Below are 20,131 nucleotides of genomic sequence, written 5' to 3' on the forward strand. Positions count from 1 at the left end.
GGGCGGCCTCTTTTTCTTCGGCCGTCTGGAGTCCATCACAGGGCGACTCTGGAGAGGTCTGCTGTCTTTTGTCGAAGCAGATGTCCAATCCATTGCCAACACCTTCGTTGAACCTGCGTGGTGATGGACTCGGTTTCAGTTCTTCGGTGGAGTTCTTCGTTGGTGATGGTATTTGGCCAAAAGATGTTAAGTAGACGCCTGAGGCATCTGTTTTGGAAGACGTCAAGTCTCTTACAGATGGATTTGGTCATCTTCCATGATTCGGATCCGTAAAGGAGGGTGCTGATCACAGTTGACTGGAAGATTCTCAGCTTGATCTTCTTACTGATGTTTGTTGTCTTTCATGTGCTCCTGAGTGAGGCGAAGGCGTGGCTGGCTTTCGCCAGTCGGGCTCGAATCTCCATCTGTGCAGATGTCAAGGTCTGTAGCTGCTGGCTGGGTGTCTGCACACTCAGGTGGATCTGGTATGTTCAGAACTGACTCAAAATGCTCCCTACAGCGCTGTAGTTTTTCTGCCTCTCCCTCGATAACTTTCACTGGCACATCACTGTTCTTAAACCCGTTGTTTCACTGTTTGTTTATCTTGTACAGTGTCTTCAAGTCATTTTTCTGTGATCATTTCATTTCCAAGTAGTAAAATACTTTTTAATTTTAATATTCTGAATGGGCAGGTAAGTAGTAAAAACTATGCTATATTTGTTCAATTTGGAATTGAATTTTGAGAATTTTCATAAGCAAAATAATTATCTCCCCTATAATGCAAAGTCATCTGAAGGTGGAAGCACTTTTATTTTCAATTTCTACAAGAAAGTTAGAGGAGGGCTTCACACACTTGATTGGGAACTGTACATTTCAGTGTACAAATGAGTTTTTGACAAATGAGTTTTAGGCTGGAGAAAGCTGTCGGTAAAATCATGAAAAGATGTGACAAATGTAGAAATGTAAAATTGGATGAATTTTTATATTTAAACACAGAATGATCCAGAACTACCAATTTCGAAAAAAAAGAATACTGTATAAAAAATCTGAAGGAAAGGTAAAAATAATATAAATTTATAGGAAATTCATTTACACCAGATACAATACAACTTTATTAAACCAAAAGGCAAAATTCCAGATGTCATAATGTAACAAATTTATAGGAATGATGCAAATACAATAAAAAATATTTTGTTGATGGGATGTTGTACAAGAAGAAAGTGTTTCAATTTTGGTTCATATCACTGTATATGTATATATATAGTTTTTTGGGTTTTTTTTAAGATATGGATTGATAGCCTCTTTCATGCAGATTTCATAAATCAAGATGAAGTCTTATGGTCACACAAATGCAACACGTTTTCAAAACTACTTTTTTTCTAAAATTGTGTAACTTATCTGCTGTAGTCATTTAGAAGAGTACTTCATAAAACTTTTTGTATCCTCACATTTCTAGAGAAGTTCAAAGTCTGTAGTAAACATTTATAATGATAGAGTTCAAATGTGTAAAAGCATTCAGCACAGAAATAAAATTATAACTGAATTGAATTCCTGAATTGACAGAATGCAGTACAGCTTCCTCCCACCTTTCATGTTTCATTTGATTTCAGCTTCCAAGACAAGTTGATCTTGCAATGGTCGTTAAAAATTTGATCGTGATGAACACTAGCAGTAATTATGGGCAGTGTTGTCCATAGGAATGGGAATCCCATGGGAATCCCATGGGAAACGTCCCATGGGATGGGACAGCACACATTTGTATTTCCCATGGTAGTCGATACTTGATATTGCAAAATAAATTTACTGTTATTTCATTCATCAAGGATTTAAATCTTTCCTCTGAATCATCTATTGTATGTGAAGTAGCAGGAATTATAGAACAAAAGCCGAAAAGTGGTTTTCAGTGTTGTCCATAGGATTGTTAATACCATGGGAATCCCATGGGAAACATCCCATGGGACGGGATGGGACAGGCATAAATTGCCATGGGATGGGATGGGATAGAAAATATGTCCCATGGACAACCCTGATTATGGGCAATCTTGATTATTTCTGCTTCAATATATTCAGCAACTGTTCGAATGTCTGAAAACCAATCTCAATTCATGCACAGAAATTCTTCTTTGACTTTTTCCAAAACGTTCATGATTTATGATGTACCAAAAAAATTCCTTTTTCTGGTGTTACAATTCATCTGCTCCTGTTGAGAGAAGCTACATATATCCATACTGAAAGAACAGAATTTGAGTAGCCATGGACATAGACAGCAAGAGCAAACTCAGTATTACTTGTCTCCTGACTGTGGACACCCGTGGAATAGACAGCTTCAACAATGCTATTGAGATCCACAAAAGGAACATTGAGCGGAAATCCGGATACCTGAAAAATATAATTTTGATAGTGAAATTTCTTTCTTTGAGACTTACCATAAAAATAAAATGGCCGTACACTAGCTTTTAAACCAGTGGTTCTTAACCGGGGTTCGATCGAACCCTAGGGGTTCGGTGAGTCGGTCTCAGGGGTTCGGTGGAGCAATTCGTGATGATACTAAAGAAGGGTTTGGTCAATAAGTGATGACACTAAAGAAGGGTTCACAGGGCTTCTGCTAAGGCTAAATTCTTTGGGGTCCCAGGGACCCCTTCTTCAGATTTCTAAGGGGTCCCAGGCTAGCTCTAAGGGGTCCCATTACAAAGCTAGAAAAAAACCCAACAAATCAACTACTTTGTTCAACTGCCTTTCAGACACACAAAGCACTGTAATGTCTTGTCAGAAACGGCGAGATTTCTGTGCCATGAAGTGTGAGCAAGCATCTGTGCTGAGCTTATGCTCACTGTACTTGGGGTGCTCACTTTCTTTCCGTTTCTGAGACGATGATTTTAACTATGCTGTCAACGACATCTTGCAAATAGGTTAATGGAATTCTTCCTGGTAAGGGAAAAAAACTCAGTGCAAGGGAAGTAACTCTCACTTTGTGGCAGACGACAACGCTAGATTGGGCTACGATGTCAGACACTACACTTACCCAACTTTGTATCTGTTCTTCGCCCAAATTTGAAGGGGTCCCCTGGGACCCCATTTACGAAAATTGAAGGGGTCCTCCGAACTTTTAATGCGTACTGTACGCATTTTTTTGCGTAAGCAGAAGCCCTGCTGGGTTCGGTGAATGTGCATATGAAACTTGTGGGTTCGGTACCTCAAAAAAGGTTAAGAACCACTGTTTTAAACCACGAAAATGTCTCCCTAACAGTGAGCTAGAATGTACCTAGGCATATAGAGCATTTATCATAACTATATCGTAAGCACAGTAAACACTGAATGGCATTTTCATCTGAGTTGTCCTCGTGGTCTGAGGACCTGTTTTAACTGTTCACATTTTCAGTGACATTTTTACCACATGATCAGAAAACAAGTTCTGCATAAATGGGTTAAAGACACGGTAGTTTGTCAGCATCTAGTTAAAAAAAAATCAATCTTTAACTTAGTGGTGAAGCAGTCCACAGCTTGTTTTCCTAGTGTACATGCAATGCCAGAAAACATGATCCTAAATAAATATTACACAAGAAACTTGTGTACCTTGTATGTTTTGAATGATTCTTCCAACTCTCCAAGCTCCTGGTGGTCTATGGCTTGTCCGCAATTTTCTTCTAATCTGTAGAAATTTAAATATGCTCAGCTTTCATTTGCTTTTTTTGTTTTTGTATAACTGTTAAAACCACACACATACTACATGTGCTTTGGTGTTAAAATATTCGGCATAGCGCCGCGCCGCCTTTCGCCGGTTCTGATGTGCCAGCTCCCACATAGTCTCCATCTTGTTCCGCAAGTTCATCACGTACTCCGCGTTGCCGGGAAAGGTAGATTCTTTCGTCCACACTTGTCTCAGGATCTGCATCGGCCCCCTGATCGTGCGCTGTATAACCAGGCCATTTGCCTCAGCATAGTAGGGAGCTGTCGCCCCCCCCCCCCTTGACGGCTAACAGCTCATGCACCTGCTTCATGACATCGCCAGTGAATTAGGTTCCATTGTCTGTGAGGATTTCATCTGGAATTCCTACTCTGGTCAACATCTCCTATAGCGCGTTGGCCACATGAACACTGTCGATCTTCTTCAGCGGAACAGCTTCGGGGTAGCGGGACTGCGGGAGGCAAAATCAACTATAACCAGGACGGTTACCCTTGTTAGAAGTGGGGTGGATCGGCCCTATAAGGTCGACTACCACATTCTTGAACGGCTGATTGACGATGGCCATCCTGCCTTATGACACTTTTCTTACGCTCCCCTTGGGCATTGTGCGCTGACACGTGTCGCAAGACAAACAATAGCGCCGGACATCTATACACATGCCCAGCCAATAAAACACACCACATTCTGTCCCGCGTCTTCCTTGCCCCCAGATGTCTCGCCATGGGCGAGTCGTGGGCCACACGTAACACAAAGGCTGGGGGACAACCAACTGTTTGTGTTCCGCCCCCTTCCTTTCTGTGTAGACTCGCCATAACAGTCCTTTCTTATGCAGGAACGAAACTCTCCCAGTGCCTCGCTGCGATGTCACCTGCCCGTCGCTCGCCAGGAGGCGGACGCGTTGTAAAGTGTCGTCCTTTTCCTGCATCTCCTCTGGGCCCACATGCAGTAACTGCACCCTTAATTGGCACTTCTATCCTACGTTCTTCCGCCAGCTGAGCCATGGTCTGCACCGGTGCGCACATGCCTGGCGTCTCTTCGCCCAGCTCTGTCCTGCGTGTGTTACCGATGTCACAAGCCTGGGAATGAGCGTCGCCTCCGCTTTCCCATGATAATAGGGGGATTCCAAGTGGACTAAGGCCAACGGGGCGTACGTCGACCCTGAGTTTGCGTAGCGTATTCGCCGGTTACGGCCCGTGAGGCATGTGTTAGGGATGAGGTCACTCCGGATGCACAGCATTTCTGCCCCCGTGTCTCGTAGCGCAGTGGCCCAGCGGTTGTTCATTCGAACGGCCTTTCTGAAACTGGTCGTCTTCACACTTTTGGTGCATCCTGTACACAGTGCTAGTATCCCTTCATCGATGGTGTTGATCGTCCGTATGGTGGCTTCCTTTACTGTCGGCACTCCAGTAGCCTTCCACTATGGACAGTCCCTCCTCATGTGACCCTCTTGGCCGCAACGATAGCATTCCAGTTTCCCCCGACCCTGGCCAGCAGCCTGAGTGGGCACTGCCTTCTCCCTCGGGCTGCCAGTCCCCATCTGTTGCTGGGGTGCGGCGTGCTGCTTAGCCGAGTGCCTTGCCTCGGCAAATTGCTGTGCTAGCGTCGCCGCTTCTTCAATTCAGACGAATGTGGCCATCTCTACAGACAGGCTATCGAGCAATTCCTCTAGAACAGGGATGCTCAACCTTTTTCGGCCTGCGGGCCATATCCATTTCGGACAGCCGTGTCGCGGGCCATATCCATTTCGGACAGCCGTGTCGCGGGCCACTTCACCGCAAAAATACAAAAAAGAAAAAAAAAATAGAGCAGATACCATTTTTTATTATTAAGTTGTACTTACCATTAATTAATTAATACCATTAATTGCTCAAGACAGGACCGGGTGGAAAATTCTGTCTGTTGCTGCTGCCGGACGGTCCCCCCTACGCCCGGACCGGGCATGGGACTGACCTGACCTGACCTGACCATTAATTATGTAGTAATTAATGGGATATTCGAAGTTGTTTTCCCGAAACCAACTTCTGAATGTCCGGCCTCATCGTAGATCGAGACACCAAGTCGGATCGAGCACTGAATCGAAATGTTCGTCCATCGAAATAAAGATTGGGAAAAGCCCCTACGTGGGGATAAATACTTCTTCTTCCCTTTTTTTTCGGGTTTTTTTTTCGGTTTTTTTTTTTTATTACTAACATGCCGATTTCCTGCACTGTGGGCAGAAGTTTCGCGGGCCGGATGGCACCGCGTCGCGGGCCGTAGGTTGGGCATCCCTGCTCTAGAAGGAAAAGATCCTGCAAGCCCTCGAATGTGGACGGTTTACCTGCTAGGCTGCCACCTGGCCAGGTATGTTCTCGTACGCGCCACATGCTGGAACGTCTCGGCACTCTCAGTTTTGGCTGATCGGAACTTCCTCCTGTAGGTATCTGCTGTGAGCTGAAAGCTGACGAGTAGCACGCTCTTCAGCCTATCATAGTTGCTGGCGTCTTCGTCGCAGAGGCTCACATACACATTCCTCTTTTCCTTTCAGTAAATTGCCAAGTCTCGCCGCCCATGTGTCCTTACTCCATCCACTTCTGCATTCTGGCACCCCTCTCGAAGTAAGAAGTACGCCTCTAAATCTTCCTCATCCTTGAAGAAAGGCATCTTAAATTTCGTAAGCATGCTCTGGAGCAATGTAAACCTACCAAATATAGCCTAGTGCATTACAAGAATCAAAACAAATATACCTGTCAAATTTGATAGGGGCTGACAATATGAGAAGCCTGTTAATTGACCACCAAATGCTGCTTTATTTATATTTATAAGATTTGATTTCTTTAATTGACAATTCTTAAATCTGAGAATAGGAAATATCCTTATGTATTCATCAGTTGTCAGGTACTTCCATTGTAAATGAACACTCAGCCTGTATAACATCAACTAGGGTTTCCTTCCCATGACCTTATTAAAACATAAAAAGCAGTCATCGATATTTCACCATTTGTCAAACTGAATAGCAAGTCAACAAACTATCTGTTGTAACAATGAAGATTTTGGTTATATTTCAACATAAAGGACGAGAATATACATTGCAAGTCATTAAGGCACTTTGTGAAGATTCCAACTTTTTAGCAGCCCTCTTCCTTGAAAGCATCATACATGACACAGTGTGCAATGTTCAAACCAGGTGTCATATTCAGTGAGACATGTGGTGTTGAGATATGGTCCCAACCCCATGACATCCAGCTCTCACTGTTGTGGTGATAGATGCTTTGAGTCAATGTGCCACCAACTCCCTCTAACACTGGTTTCATTGCTTGAGTGAAACACAAGTTGTTCAGGCAACTCTCAAGTGTACAACTCTCTGAATTTAAAAGAATTCATAATTTTCTGCACCTAGTTTAGACAACATCTCATAGCAGTTACTTATCTCTCTTATAAGTCCTCACTTTCTCACTTGTTTTCTATCCTCATGGCAGGATATGGTCATGGTACCCATTCCTAAACCTGGAAAGTTTACTTCAGATCCTAACTCATACTGACCTATTGCTTGTACAAGCTGCCTTTCTAAAGTTGTGGAATGTATGATGGAATGCTCTACTTACTTGATAGCTTGAATATAAAGGTCTTCTCTCCAAACTGTGGTGTAGCCTTTGCTGCTTTCATAGCTTTATACATAATATGGCACATCTTGATATATTTATCCAGGATGTTTAGCCCCAGGTGCTACAAGTGTGCATGCAGTTGGGAGTGTTGAGTGCGCCGGCAGATGATGATCTGTTGGTGGCATTTCAGACCAAATATCAGATCGTCTGATGGTTGGTTGTTTGCTTGTCCACTGTCCTTGCAACTCTGATGCAGCATTTCCAGGGTGAATGACATGAAAAGGGAGTTTAATTAATCTTTTAAGGTAATTATCCCTGGAACTTCTGTACAATAGCATAGGTCTTGGAGCTGAGTATCCCACTGCACAGCATCCTGGAGGGCTCTTGTTTTTCTGGTGTCTTTGCAATTATGTCACTGTGATTACTTGGCAGTTTTTTTGTCAAATGTTTGAAGTTGCTCCTCTTTAGTCTGTGCTAAATGGCCTCTTGTAACTTTTGGTAGGCAGAATATGAGGGAAACCTTTGTAGCTTCTTGTGTTGGATCAGGAGCTTCTCTTCTCATCTTTGGTGAAGGGAAGTGAGTCCTGTGGTGGTCTCCAGTAAGTGGAGGGGTGTTGTCTTTAGTCCATCTGTGATGATTTGCATGCCTGCATTTTGCACTTTATCCAGCTGGCTTGTGTTGCTCTTGCCTGCTGTAGCCCAGGTGGCAAAGCTGTACTCTTATCACTAGGCAGCCTGCGTAGATCTGTTTCAGAATGGTGCTTGTGGCTCCCTACATTGTTCCAGAGACATTCATCATCAGTGACAGTCATCTTGTGACCAGTATCTCTATATCTCCTGGATGTAAGCCTAACCTCATGTAAGCCTATTGTATAGTTTGATGCCAAGGTAGGTTGGTGTCTCTTCCTTGGTTGCTTATTGTTAGCTCTGAGGCCTCTTTTGTATTTGAAAGGGAGAAAAGGGTGGTGGTGGGCAAACAGCCCAATGACAGGATGTTGTGGCTTCCAAAAAAGCCCCACTAGTAAAATTAGATTTTAGAGTAATATTAAAATGAAGTTTCAATAATTTCAATTCTAAATTTTAATTTTAAATACATGTTCTCCTGCGGTCTTTTTGCTGTTATGATTGTTCTTTTTGATCGCGTATTGCACTACTTGATAATACAATAGTGACCTTTTCAACACATCTGGTATTCACTTGGTAAAGGCAACTCTAAATGGCTAAAGCTTTTCCTCCCATTTCTGCTTACACCACGTCACTGTGTACTTGACGCTGAATACTTGACAAAACATGGCCATCATTGGTTATGGCAACAATTTTAGTAAACAATACTGAAAATATTTTCTGAGTCTGCTATACAACCTAATATTTGTTGGCACAAGTTTATCATGGAATTAAACTTTTAATATAAATATAGGTGTAAATTCAACTTATTTAATTCATTCACCTTGGTAACAATTTTCGCATGATCTGAGTGCAGTGCCGATTCCATCGAGTGATAAAATGACTGCGCCACTCCATTATCTTGTTTTTTAGCAACTGTTCAATTTTTTCCTGAAGATCTAGAATGTAGCCCTTATCATATGGATGATAGATAAGTGCCTCGGGCTGAAAAAAAAATTGAATCAAAATAAGTTCCAGAAAACGGAAACAAATTCTGCAATTTATAGAAGCTGGAAGAAAGATTATTGCAGCGGGAGCGCTGTTTAGGTCAGCAGGTACCGCTGACATTGCCTAGTCCCTCCACCCCATACCCCCTTCCACCCCACGCGTGGTCGCGCGAGCGGCGCGCAGCGCGAGACGGGCAGCACTTGCGGGTGACGTGGTACCCAAGCTGCCCTGTACAAAATGATGGCGAAAGCCAGTGTAGCAAGATAGGACCTCGCGTCAAGATTCGAGGTGCTGCAAGGACAGAACCGAACTCTCAGCGAGAACCAATGGTCTGTGCATACTACAAAATGAAATTTAACAGTAGAGAAACACGTAAAACTTTTAGTTTCAAATAATTACAGCTTGCAAAAAGATGTGTATAGTGGGACTATTTTCTTTGATATCACTGCGCGAGTGGGTGTTTGATCGTCTGCTAAGGAGTAACTATAGTCAAATTTATATAAAAAAATAACATTAAAAAAGCTAAACACATACAACTCAAGCTTTATTTTTGGTTTTGATAAAAAAATACCACGAAAATGTCTGCTAATCCACTCAGCAACACTACAAAACACAGCGTCTGCATACCTCGAGGGGAGTTCGAATCTTGACGCGAGGTCATATCTTGCTACAGCACCACTCAGCTTCTGTCCCCACCCCTGAGCCAGCGTGAAGTACCTTAGTACAGCGAGGTGCTCTTGTCCGCTGGAAATAGCGGCTCGCATCACTCAGTCACGCCACGGAGTTAGGTGTTAGGATTTGGCTAGGTAGGTAGGTTAGAGTAAGTTTGGTAGTTGTTTTGTATATCTTGTAAATAAATGTATGTCTTTGAACCGTCAGTACTCGTGTGAGCGTGTTAGTGCCAGCGAGTGCTAGTGTGTCGTACCCACTCGTACGCATGTCTCCGCCGTGTGAACGCGAGCGAGGTTTGTGTACTGTCCCTGTATGTAGTCGTGACACAGCAGCAAGAGAGAAAGAACACACGTGAAGGTCCGACGGAATTGACGCACCGATTGAAAAGACACTTTAGTTAGAAAGTAAAGCAGGGTATTTTGTGGACTCCAAGGTCGGCTGAGTTCGGGTGCGTGTAATGATAGGTAAAAAAAAGAACACAACGCGAGGCAGGTAAAAAACTAGACGACGCACCCGACTAACGAGAGCTAGGATTTTCATCCAAAAGACTGATCTGGATTCTGCTGGATTTCATAAAATAGTTAGTCATGAGGAAGCCATGGAGCAGAGAGAGCATAAAACCTCCTAACTCCCTTAATGAAAACCCTTGAGAAGATTGTCAAAAATCTTATCTTAACATCTGTAGAGAATAAATTGGACCCATTGCAATTTGCTTATAGGAAGGGTAGGGGTGTTGATGATGCCAAGTTGTTTATTTTGAACACGCTTTATAAACATCTGGAAAAGCCCAAGACACATGCCAGACTACTTTTCGCAGATTTTAGTTCTGCATTCAAAACAGTGCAGCCTTACCTTCTAGCTCTGTGATTGATATCTGTTTTTGATCTACCACACCAACTGGTCAGGTGGATTGTGGATTTTTTGACATGCAGACAGCAGAGGGTGTATGTTAATAGTAATTATTCTGACATTGTTGTCACAAGCACTGGGTCCCCACAAGGTTGTTGTCTATCACCCTTGTTGTTTATTTTGTGTACCGACAGCTGCAGAAGTATGGAGGAGAACAGCTACCTCATTAAGTTTTCTGATGACACTGCACTGTTGACTCTTTTACAAGAACATACGACAGATCATGGTAATGCCTTAACTGACTTTGTACAGTGGGGCGATGAGAACTTTCTTGAGTTAAATGTAGACAAAACAAAGGAATTGAATATAGATTTTAGGAGATTTAAAGATGATTTTGTTGCTCCCAGTGTGATACATAGCAAACCTGTTAAAACTGTTACCTCTTTCAGGTACCTGGGAACTGTTTTTGATTGCCAGCTTAAATGGACTCTAAACACTGAACACATTGTCAAACGTGGCCAGCAAAGAATGTACCTTTTGTGGAAGTTAAATAGCTTCTCTGTTAGCAGAGCAATTTTAGGTCGTTTTTACCAATCTTTTATTGAGAGTCTTTTATCCTTCTCATTTGTATGCTGGTTTCATAATATATCTGTCCATGACAGGAATAGTTTGAATAACATTGTCCACATCTGTTCCAAGATAATTGGTATTAAACAGAGGGACTTGACTTCCTTCTGTAATCAACAATTAATTAGGAAAGCTTCCCGCATTTTGTCCATACCTGAGCATGTGCTAGCGGGAAAATTTGTTTTATAAGCTCCGGTAAACGCTATGCCATGCCAGTATGCAAAAGCAATAGGCACCTGAAATCTTTTGTGCCATCCGCAGTTCAGCTACTCAATCACAGATGAACTATCAGCGGTGTGTGTGTGTGTGATGGGTAGGTGTGCATGTGTGTGGTTGTGTGTGTGTGTTTGTTTTTTTTTCCCCATATACATATATTTTGGAAACAGGGCACAGCTCCCATCTAAATTGCCCATTGGGATTAATAAAGTCGGTTGTTATTGTTATTGTTAAAAGACATGTTCCTTATCATGAATAGCCATAAGTCAGATCCATCTACAGACCACTATAATACCATGAATCATGCAAGAACAGGTGACCACAAGAACTGAGAACAATAGACTGAATAACTACATAAATTAAAACTCCACCTTGTACCAACTAGGCAGGGTTTTAAGCTCAGGTGGTAATTTAGAGATTGCTATAAACAAAACTCAAATCAAAACAAATAATAGGTACAAACCACTCACAAAAAAAATCAAGCTGATTTGCACAAAAGAAAAACCAAGAAAGATTGCTGCCAGTTATTAAGAAATGTTGATGTAAATTAAACTAGGAGTTAAATCTAACAAACCTGTATTGTACCCAGTCTTGGGTTTTGATAACTTCTGTCAAAAAATGGTCGCCAATATGTTGTATTGTTGATGTTAAAATCTATCTGGGCTGGTTTTTCATAACGACTGATGTTTGCCCAAATCTGTCATAAATACAAAAACATGCGAATTACAAATCAGTAAACAGTTTTTGATAATCATAGAATTCTCACCTACAAAGAAAAAAAAACCAAAAGCTTCTGTATGGGTACAAGTTTGTGTACATGAACAATTGGTTATAAACAAGCACATCTGTTTTAACATTTATGACATAAGTACATCACCTTCTAATAATGACAATCCATAAAATTTAACCTAATTACAAATGTAAATAGTTTACTGGAACTGAAAAATATAGTCCACTGTGTCTAGTTTTGTGCAGAAGTTAGTTGACAGCAAACCAAAGGACATGTTAGTGATACATGATAAATGGAATGCCAAAGTTTTCCAAGCTGCCTCCAAAAACTTAAATGGCACATGGTAAATTCTGAAAAGTAGAGGATGCAAAATAAAGAGAAATAATAGAGAATTTGTCAGCTACAGCAATCTGAGGTTGCCAAGCACATCTGGCCACCACAAGGTAGACATGGCTCACCATAACCAGGTCAATTACATGATATAGAGATGCCTCCAATGACATATATTATCAAGGCACAGAGTTTTCCAGAAGAAGCTACTGAAAACCACCCCAATCTGCTGAAATGACTTTCCACCTCCACCTGAAGAATGTCAACAAGATGAGACTCAGCTTATATGTGATCTCAAACAACAGAAGAAGTCCACAACAGCTAAAATAAAAACTTCCCCACCACCAGTTGGTGCAATTTACCTTGTAGTGGTGTGGTGGCTTGCGTGCCTTGTCGATCCACACAGCTATGTCAGCAGGAGCCTTGTACTCCTGGCAGGTCTAACCAAGCCGAACAGGTCTGTCAGGGGAGAGGCCAGACTAAAATGTTGCACCCTGACCATCTAGACTGGGGGCTTTGCTTTGGACTAACAACCCACTCATGTAAAAACAAAAGCTATTAAAGAAACCGCAACAGTACCACAACAAGGGCCTGGTCGGGAAGATTCCTCTCTAAAAGAGCTTTTGACGCATGCTGGTGAAAGCCTTAGGGAAGCCAGCTCACCGACTCATCTTTTGGCGATCAAGGCAAGAATCAGCCATCAGCCTAGAACATCAGAACCCTTAATGAAAGTGGCAAGTCAGTTCAAGTGGCAAGTGAAATGACAAAATATAACATCAGGATTCTTGGGTTATGTGAAACCAGATGGAACAGAAGTGACCAGACCAGACTAACATCAGGAGAAACCATTATTTATTCTGGCCACAAAGACCTGGACTACGATAATATCCAGGGAGTAGCACTGCTGATGTCAACAGAGGCACTGATGGCCTGGGAACCAGTCTCGCCACGGCTCATCTCAGCAAGATTCAACGATAAAGGAAGGAAGATCATCATCATCCAATGCTATGCGCTAACAAATGCAGGAGATGAAGAAGAAAAAGAAGACTTCTGCAGCTCCCTGCAGTCCCTTGCCATCATCCGTATCATGATCATGCAGTCTATTGAGTGGCAGTCCTCCCTCTATATAACTTTTGTGGACTTTGAGAAGGCATTCGTCAGTGTAGACAGGGACATCATCTGGAGGCTGATGATCCACTAAGGCATTCTACCTAAGCTCATAAACATTATTCAGGGGTTGCATGAAGACTTGTCCTGCTAAGCTATTCACAACGGCAAACTCACTAAACCTTTCATAATGAAGACCAGCATAAGACAGAGCTGCATATTATCACTAACAATCTTCCTGATGGTCATACACTGTATTATGCACAAGACAACCCAAGACAACAACGCTGGTATCCAGTGGGCCTTCCCCAAACAGCAAGAGCACCTGAACTTTGCAGATGACATTAGTCTCCTGTCTCATCGGCAACAACATGCACAAACCAAACTGAGTAAGCTAGCTGAGGAAGCAGAGAAGACTGGCTTAAGGCATTCGCTCCAGCTGCCCGATGCACTTAGGTAACTTCTGTAATCAGTGTAGTGTCTTAATTTGTAACCCTGTGCGTAAATGAACAAATACATAAGGGAGAAAACACGGGAACCTTTAGGATACGTTCCTCTTTCGATTGCTTCCCTTTAAAGGCTGAAAAAATCAACCAATCAGGTATTTTCTTGTCTTTAAAAGACAAAAAACCCGCGAAGGTTTGTTTACTTGAGCGCCATATTGACATTCTCTGCTGGCTACGCAATTTGACGTGGATTTGTACTCAAACAACAGAAAATAAAAAGAAAACAGTAAGTAAGATTTAAATTCTAATGTATATTCTAATAAAATATGATCTTGTTTGGTACTTTATGTTTGTATATATTATGTAAAAATATTTTTATTTTTTTTAAATTTCTTTAATAATTTCTGACTTTTGACCTTAGGCCCGATTTCTGAATTCTCTGCCCCATACAGTTACTATCTTTGATGTGAGCTTACTAAAGAAATCAGAACCTATAATTCTTAAAATTAACACCATGCAAATGTTTTTAAAATGCTCTTTTAACCCGTTTATCACATCTTTTTTGTAGGTTAACACGTATAAGTTTTTTAAAACACCGGTGAAAATTTGCTTCACAGGCACTTAGTGCTCCGTAGTGAATGAGTTAAAGGTAAACAGAAAGAAGACTGAAGTAATAAGAATCAACAACAAGCAGGAACTCCCAATCCAACTTCAAGGAGAGAAAATCCTAGAAAAAGACCGCTTCACGTATCTGGGGAACACTGTCAACAAGGACGGTGGAGCGGATGATGATATCAAAAGCCACATCAACAAAGCCAGGCATGCTTTCAACAGCCTACGCCCCATCTGGAACTCCCAAGGATTATCCTTCCACAGTAAGATCCGTATCTTCAACACCAATGTGAAAGCAGTCCTACTGTATGGTTCTGAAACCTGGAGAGTGACAAATGCCATCAACAACAAGCTGCAGACCTTTACCAACCGATGCCTATGCCATATTCTGGGAATAAGATGGCCTGAAAAGATCTCCAACAGCAGTCTTTGGAAAAGAACTTACCATAATGCCACTAGCCAAGACATCAAAAGGAGCGAATGGGGCTAGATAGGACACACCATGCGCAAACCAGCTGACACCATAGCCAAGCAGGCACTTGACTGGAATCCTCAGGGAGAGTTGGGAAACTGCAAAGCTCTTTAAGTGCAAAACCCAGATCATTTATTCCTGCAGCAATAAAATATCTCCTACTTAGGGCAGCAATAGACTTAGAAAAGACCAGCAGAGAGCGAGGCAAAGGACATCGGAAACACTTGGGCCCAACTGAAGGGGGCTGCCAAAACCGGGTCTGCTGGCAAGGTGTTGTTGTGGCCCTATGCTCCTCAAAGGAGTAACAAGGAATAAACTAAACTAAGGGCAGCAATTCTTCTAAATCCTGTTCCTCCCTCCCCCCAGGGAGAGTTACAAATTAAATGTAGTTAAGGTCTGTGCGAGGTGTCGCCCAGTGGCATCAGCGCTTTGATGCGGTATTTGACCCCGCCTGACATGCCGGTGACTAAAGCCATCTAGATCATTCTAGCAAGTGTGTGAGCGAGTGTGACTGATGCAATTCTTGGTACCTGGAATGTTTGGTGTGAGAGAGCGCATGCATGACGAGAAGATGTGGGATGTTTCTACATAACTTTGCAGTTGCACTCAGAGTAGTGTGGAGTGAGACAGTAGAGAGTTGCAAAAACTTTTGTGGGCATGTGTTGCCGATAGCTTAAATGTTTGTGTCTGGCGTGTATTCACCTTTAGTTAGCGAGTGTCACTGTGGTCTGAATTGCGAAGCACTTCCCTGCTGAAGTAGCAGGAATCTCTGCTAGGTTAGTCTCAGCATGTGTGTTGCTGATTGTATACTCAACATGGGTTGCTGATTGTGTACTTAACGTGGGTCACTGATTGTGTACTCAATGTGGGTCGCTGATGTGCCAGTGTGGATAATACGAAGACAATGCTGTACCAAACTGTAAATAAAGTTCTATTGTTCGAACATTTTTGACTGCAAAGTCTCAGTTTCTTGGAGATGATGGCACTGTAGATTAAGGACCCGAAACAAGCCACTGACGATGACATAGGCATCTGGGACTTATGCTTCATCACTCAATCTAATATGGGACAAACAACCACCATCCTTTCCTGTAACAGGAAGCACAGAGCTGCAACAACACCACGCCAGCGGATCTGGTTCTGGGCATCTCTCTCATCTCTCATCATGGACTGATCTCCTGCATGTCTGTCTGGGTCTCCCAACCCTGCACTTCCCCTGTGGCTTCCAGTCCAGGGCTTGTTTCATCATGTTGTCAATCATCTTTTGCAGGGTGTGACCAATTCAGCCCCACTAGTGCTTCTTGATGCCTTGGCTGACAGGTTTCTGGTTGGTGCTCTCCCACAGGTCTGTACTGAAGATCTTTTCAGGCCACCTGATGTTATGAATGTGGCACAAACAACTGTTGATGAATATCTGAATCCTGTCTTTGTCACATGCTATGTCTTGGATCCATACAAAAGGACTGATTTTACATTGGTATTGAAGATGCAAATCTTGTTGTGCAGAGATAATACCTTGAAGTTCCAAATGAGTTGCAGGGTATGAAATGCAAGCCAGGCCATACCGATTTAGCTTCTTATGTCTTCATCTTTTCTGACTATGCAGTGCAACATTCCAGTTTCTGTTACCTTGTATTGTTTCACTTTGGCCTTTTTTTTTTTTTAACTTCATAGTGTTGTTCGAGTCCTTGCTTAGAACAATGAATGCTGCTAGCTGCACTTGTACTCAGCACTTACAGGATAGGCTACATCCTACATCTTAGCAAGCAATATTAAGTGACATGGGAGCTGGTTACATAGCCTCCTGTTTTCTGTATACACAACAAGTGAAAATCCGTCCTCACAACTATGCTAATTGGCTTTATGAGTATAAGAGTCAACTTGTTGTTGAAAGACTTCTAGTTTTGCTGGAAGATAGCTATCACAAAACATTACAGAAAAATTCTTTCCCTCTCTTAAAATGTAAGTTAGCTGATGGGTCAACAGTCTGCTAAAAAGCTTTCTGGTGTGCATGCTTATGTACAAGATGATGTTCAGGTTAAGTGATTAAATTTAAGATGATAGAGTTAGGACTAGTACAGAAATATTATGTATTAGTGTTAGTGGCTAGTTATTGTTCTGTAAATGCTGTACTATAAATAATCTCTTTTTTAATGTCTACTGTTGTTTACATGTGCATAAATGTTTGTAGTTTTATGTTTGTCCACATTTGAATGACTGAGTTGAGCATTACACCTAGAGTAAATGAAAATTATGATGTGCAGTGCACATAAAAACCAGAATCAAAGCAGTTTTGAATTGCACATGAGATAGGAAAGCTATCCAATCTAGAGCTGAACAACGTATCAAAGAGAATACACTTTTGGAACAAAGCAGGGTCTTTTGCAGACTCAATGTCAGTTAAGTGCAGGTATGTAGAAGATGGAAAAATAACACAATATGAGGAATTAAGAAAACTAGATAGGTAGCACATCTGTCTTCAAAGAGCTAGATCTTTAGCTGAAAATGCTCCTTGGGAACTTCCATCCTCTTCTCTGGAATAAAGATGGACGGATTTGATAGTATGGTTTTTTGGAGCCACAATCAACCAATGGCATGCATATGGTTATGTGAAGCAGAGTGGTCTGGCTACAGTTACTTGCTAGTTATTATGTGCTTTCTGAGGACTCAATGATTGACCACTTGATATTATCATTTGTTGCCTTAAGAGTGACTGTAATATTTATATGACTTTTTATTATTGACAAGCACTGGTAGTGTACAATTTCTAATCCTTGGTTAACTAAAGTATTGTCATTGTAAACAACAGAAAATCAAGATCAGAAAACAAATGAAAAATCAGGCAAATCATGCAAGCAGAATAATATATATAAATATGTAACACAATAATTAGGAAATGAATTAAAGATGAGTTTTAAGTGCATGCTTAACAACATTATATGAATATTGTCCACCACAGAATTTCTTTAAAGAATTTGGAAAATATTTGGAAATATTTTTCATGCATAAGTTAAAAAAAGTCTTACATTTTCTTGGTTTACAAGACATCCAACCGAATGTAAAGGACAGTAGCTGTCATTAACACTGAAGCGCTTGCTAGATGCCGAGTTCCACAAATAGAAGCCATCTGACTCCTCTGTCAGAACATAGGCTGTAGGACCTTCTGGAATTGCTGAACCTACAAAAGAAGAAAAGGAAACTTACAAAAGTCATTCAAAATATTCTTAGCCTCGCCCAGAAAGAAGAGCCAAAGCTGAACATTTTTTGCTGTGGTAACACACTAGCACTTCCTACAAAACTAGAAAAACTAATAAAGAGTTCTGTTTTAATATAGTTACATATGCTATCCGTCGGGCCAAGGTGAAACACAAGTCCAAAATCGAGTCTCAGTTTGCTACAGGTAACATCCGAGTAGCTTGGCAGGGACTCAACAACATTGCCAATATTGACGATCGGAGCAAGGGGTCGAAAGCCAAAATCTCGATCTCAGGCATTGACACTATGGCCTTGCCTAATGTTACTAATGCTTTCTTTGCTCGTTTCGAGACTCATGACTTCTCAGTGCAAATTAAAGATGTGCTTAGTTCTCTTCACCCTGTACAGAAGGTTGAGATTTGTCATGAACAAGTTGTTCAGCTGTTTCAGCGAGTAAATATTCGCAAGGCCTCCGGTCCGGATGGTATTTGTGGCAGGACATTATGTTTCTGCACGCACCAACTTGGAGGCATTTTTCAACATCTTTTTCAGCGCTTTATGGATTCACTCTCCATCCCAGCCGCTTGGAAATTGTCTACCACTGTCCCAGTTCCGAAGAAAGTTTCAGCTCGGCATCTCAATGACTTTAGACCAGTGGCCTTAACATCGTTGGTCATGAAAGTATTTGAGACAATCATCAAGGCGTTGATTCTTAAAGCCACTAACAATTGTCTTGATCCCTTGCAATTTGCATATCAGTCCAAACGAAGTATTGATGATGCTAAACTGTTCATCCTCCACACTTTACTCAAACACCTGGAGAATCCTCAAGCCCATGCTCGACTTTTGTTTGCTGATTTCTCGTCGGCCTTCAACACTATTCAGCCACATATCCTAGCTAGAAGACTCCTAGATGAGTTTTCCCTTGACCATCAGCTGGTGTCATAGATCATTCACTTTTTGGTTGACAGGCAGCAACGAGTTCTTGTCACCTCAGGGCTGTGTTCTATCCCCGCTTCTGTTTATTCTGTACACCAACAGTTGTCGCAGTGCCCATGAGGGTCATTATCTTGACAATGACAGGCACTGCTGTCTCTCCTTAGCAGGCCAGTAGCTTTGGAGGAATTCATTGTCTGGTGCGATGACAACTTTCTAGAGCTTAATGCGAGTAAGACGAAAGAGAGTGTCTTTGATTTCATCGGAATTCTTCACCATGTTCTGTGTGTGTCATCTATGACAAGGAGGTGGAAATTGTTTCTACTTTTAAATACCTGGGCACCATCTTCGATAGGCGACTTTGCTGGGATGTCAACACTCAACATGTCGTGAAGAAGGCTCAACAACGCATCTTCCTTCTCCGGAAGCTGAAGTCTTTCTCTGTCTCCCACCAATTTCTTCAGCTTTTTTACAAATCGCACATAGAAAGCATACTGTCCTCGTTTATTTGTTTCTACAACAATTCTACAACTCAGAGTTCTCTTCAGGCTCTGTATAATAGGCGGGCTCTTCTGAAGGTGTCTGCCATCCTTCGGGATGACAGGCATGCTCTGTCGACAGAAATTGTACGTAGGGCCGCCGATTTTGTGTGCCTGCATGCAGGACAAACAGATTGCGGCTGTCTTTTGTTGTTTCAGCCGTGCGACTTTTGAATGGGTTATGAATGAGACATGAATAGTTTTGTGCATGCAATTGTGTATGAATTTTAATTTTAATCGAGCTGCACCAGAATTGCCCTCTGGGACAAATAAAGTCTTATTTTATCTTATCTTAATTTGTGTGCACATAAAGCCCATACAATGGTGAAGGGTAGTGTGACAAATCTGAAAATGGACAAAACAGTGATCCAAGGACTGAACTACTGAATTCAAGCAGGGCAGGGTCAGTGCAGAGTAGTAAGTTTTTCTGGCGATTTTGGTATTGTTTTTGTGTTCTTGTCTGTCTGCAGTGTGGTATTCTTGTTCCTTGGTGATTCTGTGTTGCATGCTTGCTGGCGTGCAGTGTTTCTGACTAGTGAAAGGG

The 20,131-nt window shown here is 41.9% G+C and overlaps 1 protein-coding gene across 2 annotated transcripts in view; it reads right to left on the bottom strand.

Annotated features, from left to right (window-relative positions):
- Positions 1-1,883: 1,883 nt before the first annotated feature.
- LOC112573349 (coiled-coil and C2 domain-containing protein 2A-like) overlaps positions 1,884-20,131 on the bottom strand; it is a 139,807-nt gene continuing 121,559 nt past the window's right edge. For both annotated transcript variants that reach the window (XM_025253630.1, XM_025253631.1), the window contains exons 38-42: positions 17,944-18,095; positions 11,795-11,917; positions 8,693-8,853; positions 3,553-3,628; positions 1,884-2,358 (exon numbers count right to left, since the gene is read on the bottom strand). In XM_025253630.1, coding sequence (XP_025109415.1) covers positions 2,170-2,358; positions 3,553-3,628; positions 8,693-8,853; positions 11,795-11,917; positions 17,944-18,095 — 701 coding nt within the window. In that variant the 3' untranslated portion in view covers positions 1,884-2,169. The remainder of the gene's footprint in view (positions 2,359-3,552; positions 3,629-8,692; positions 8,854-11,794; positions 11,918-17,943; positions 18,096-20,131) is intronic.

Source organism: Pomacea canaliculata, linkage group LG10 (assembly GCF_003073045.1).
Source record: "Pomacea canaliculata isolate SZHN2017 linkage group LG10, ASM307304v1, whole genome shotgun sequence".
In the NCBI taxonomy this organism is placed as follows: Eukaryota; Metazoa; Mollusca; class Gastropoda; order Architaenioglossa; family Ampullariidae; genus Pomacea; species Pomacea canaliculata.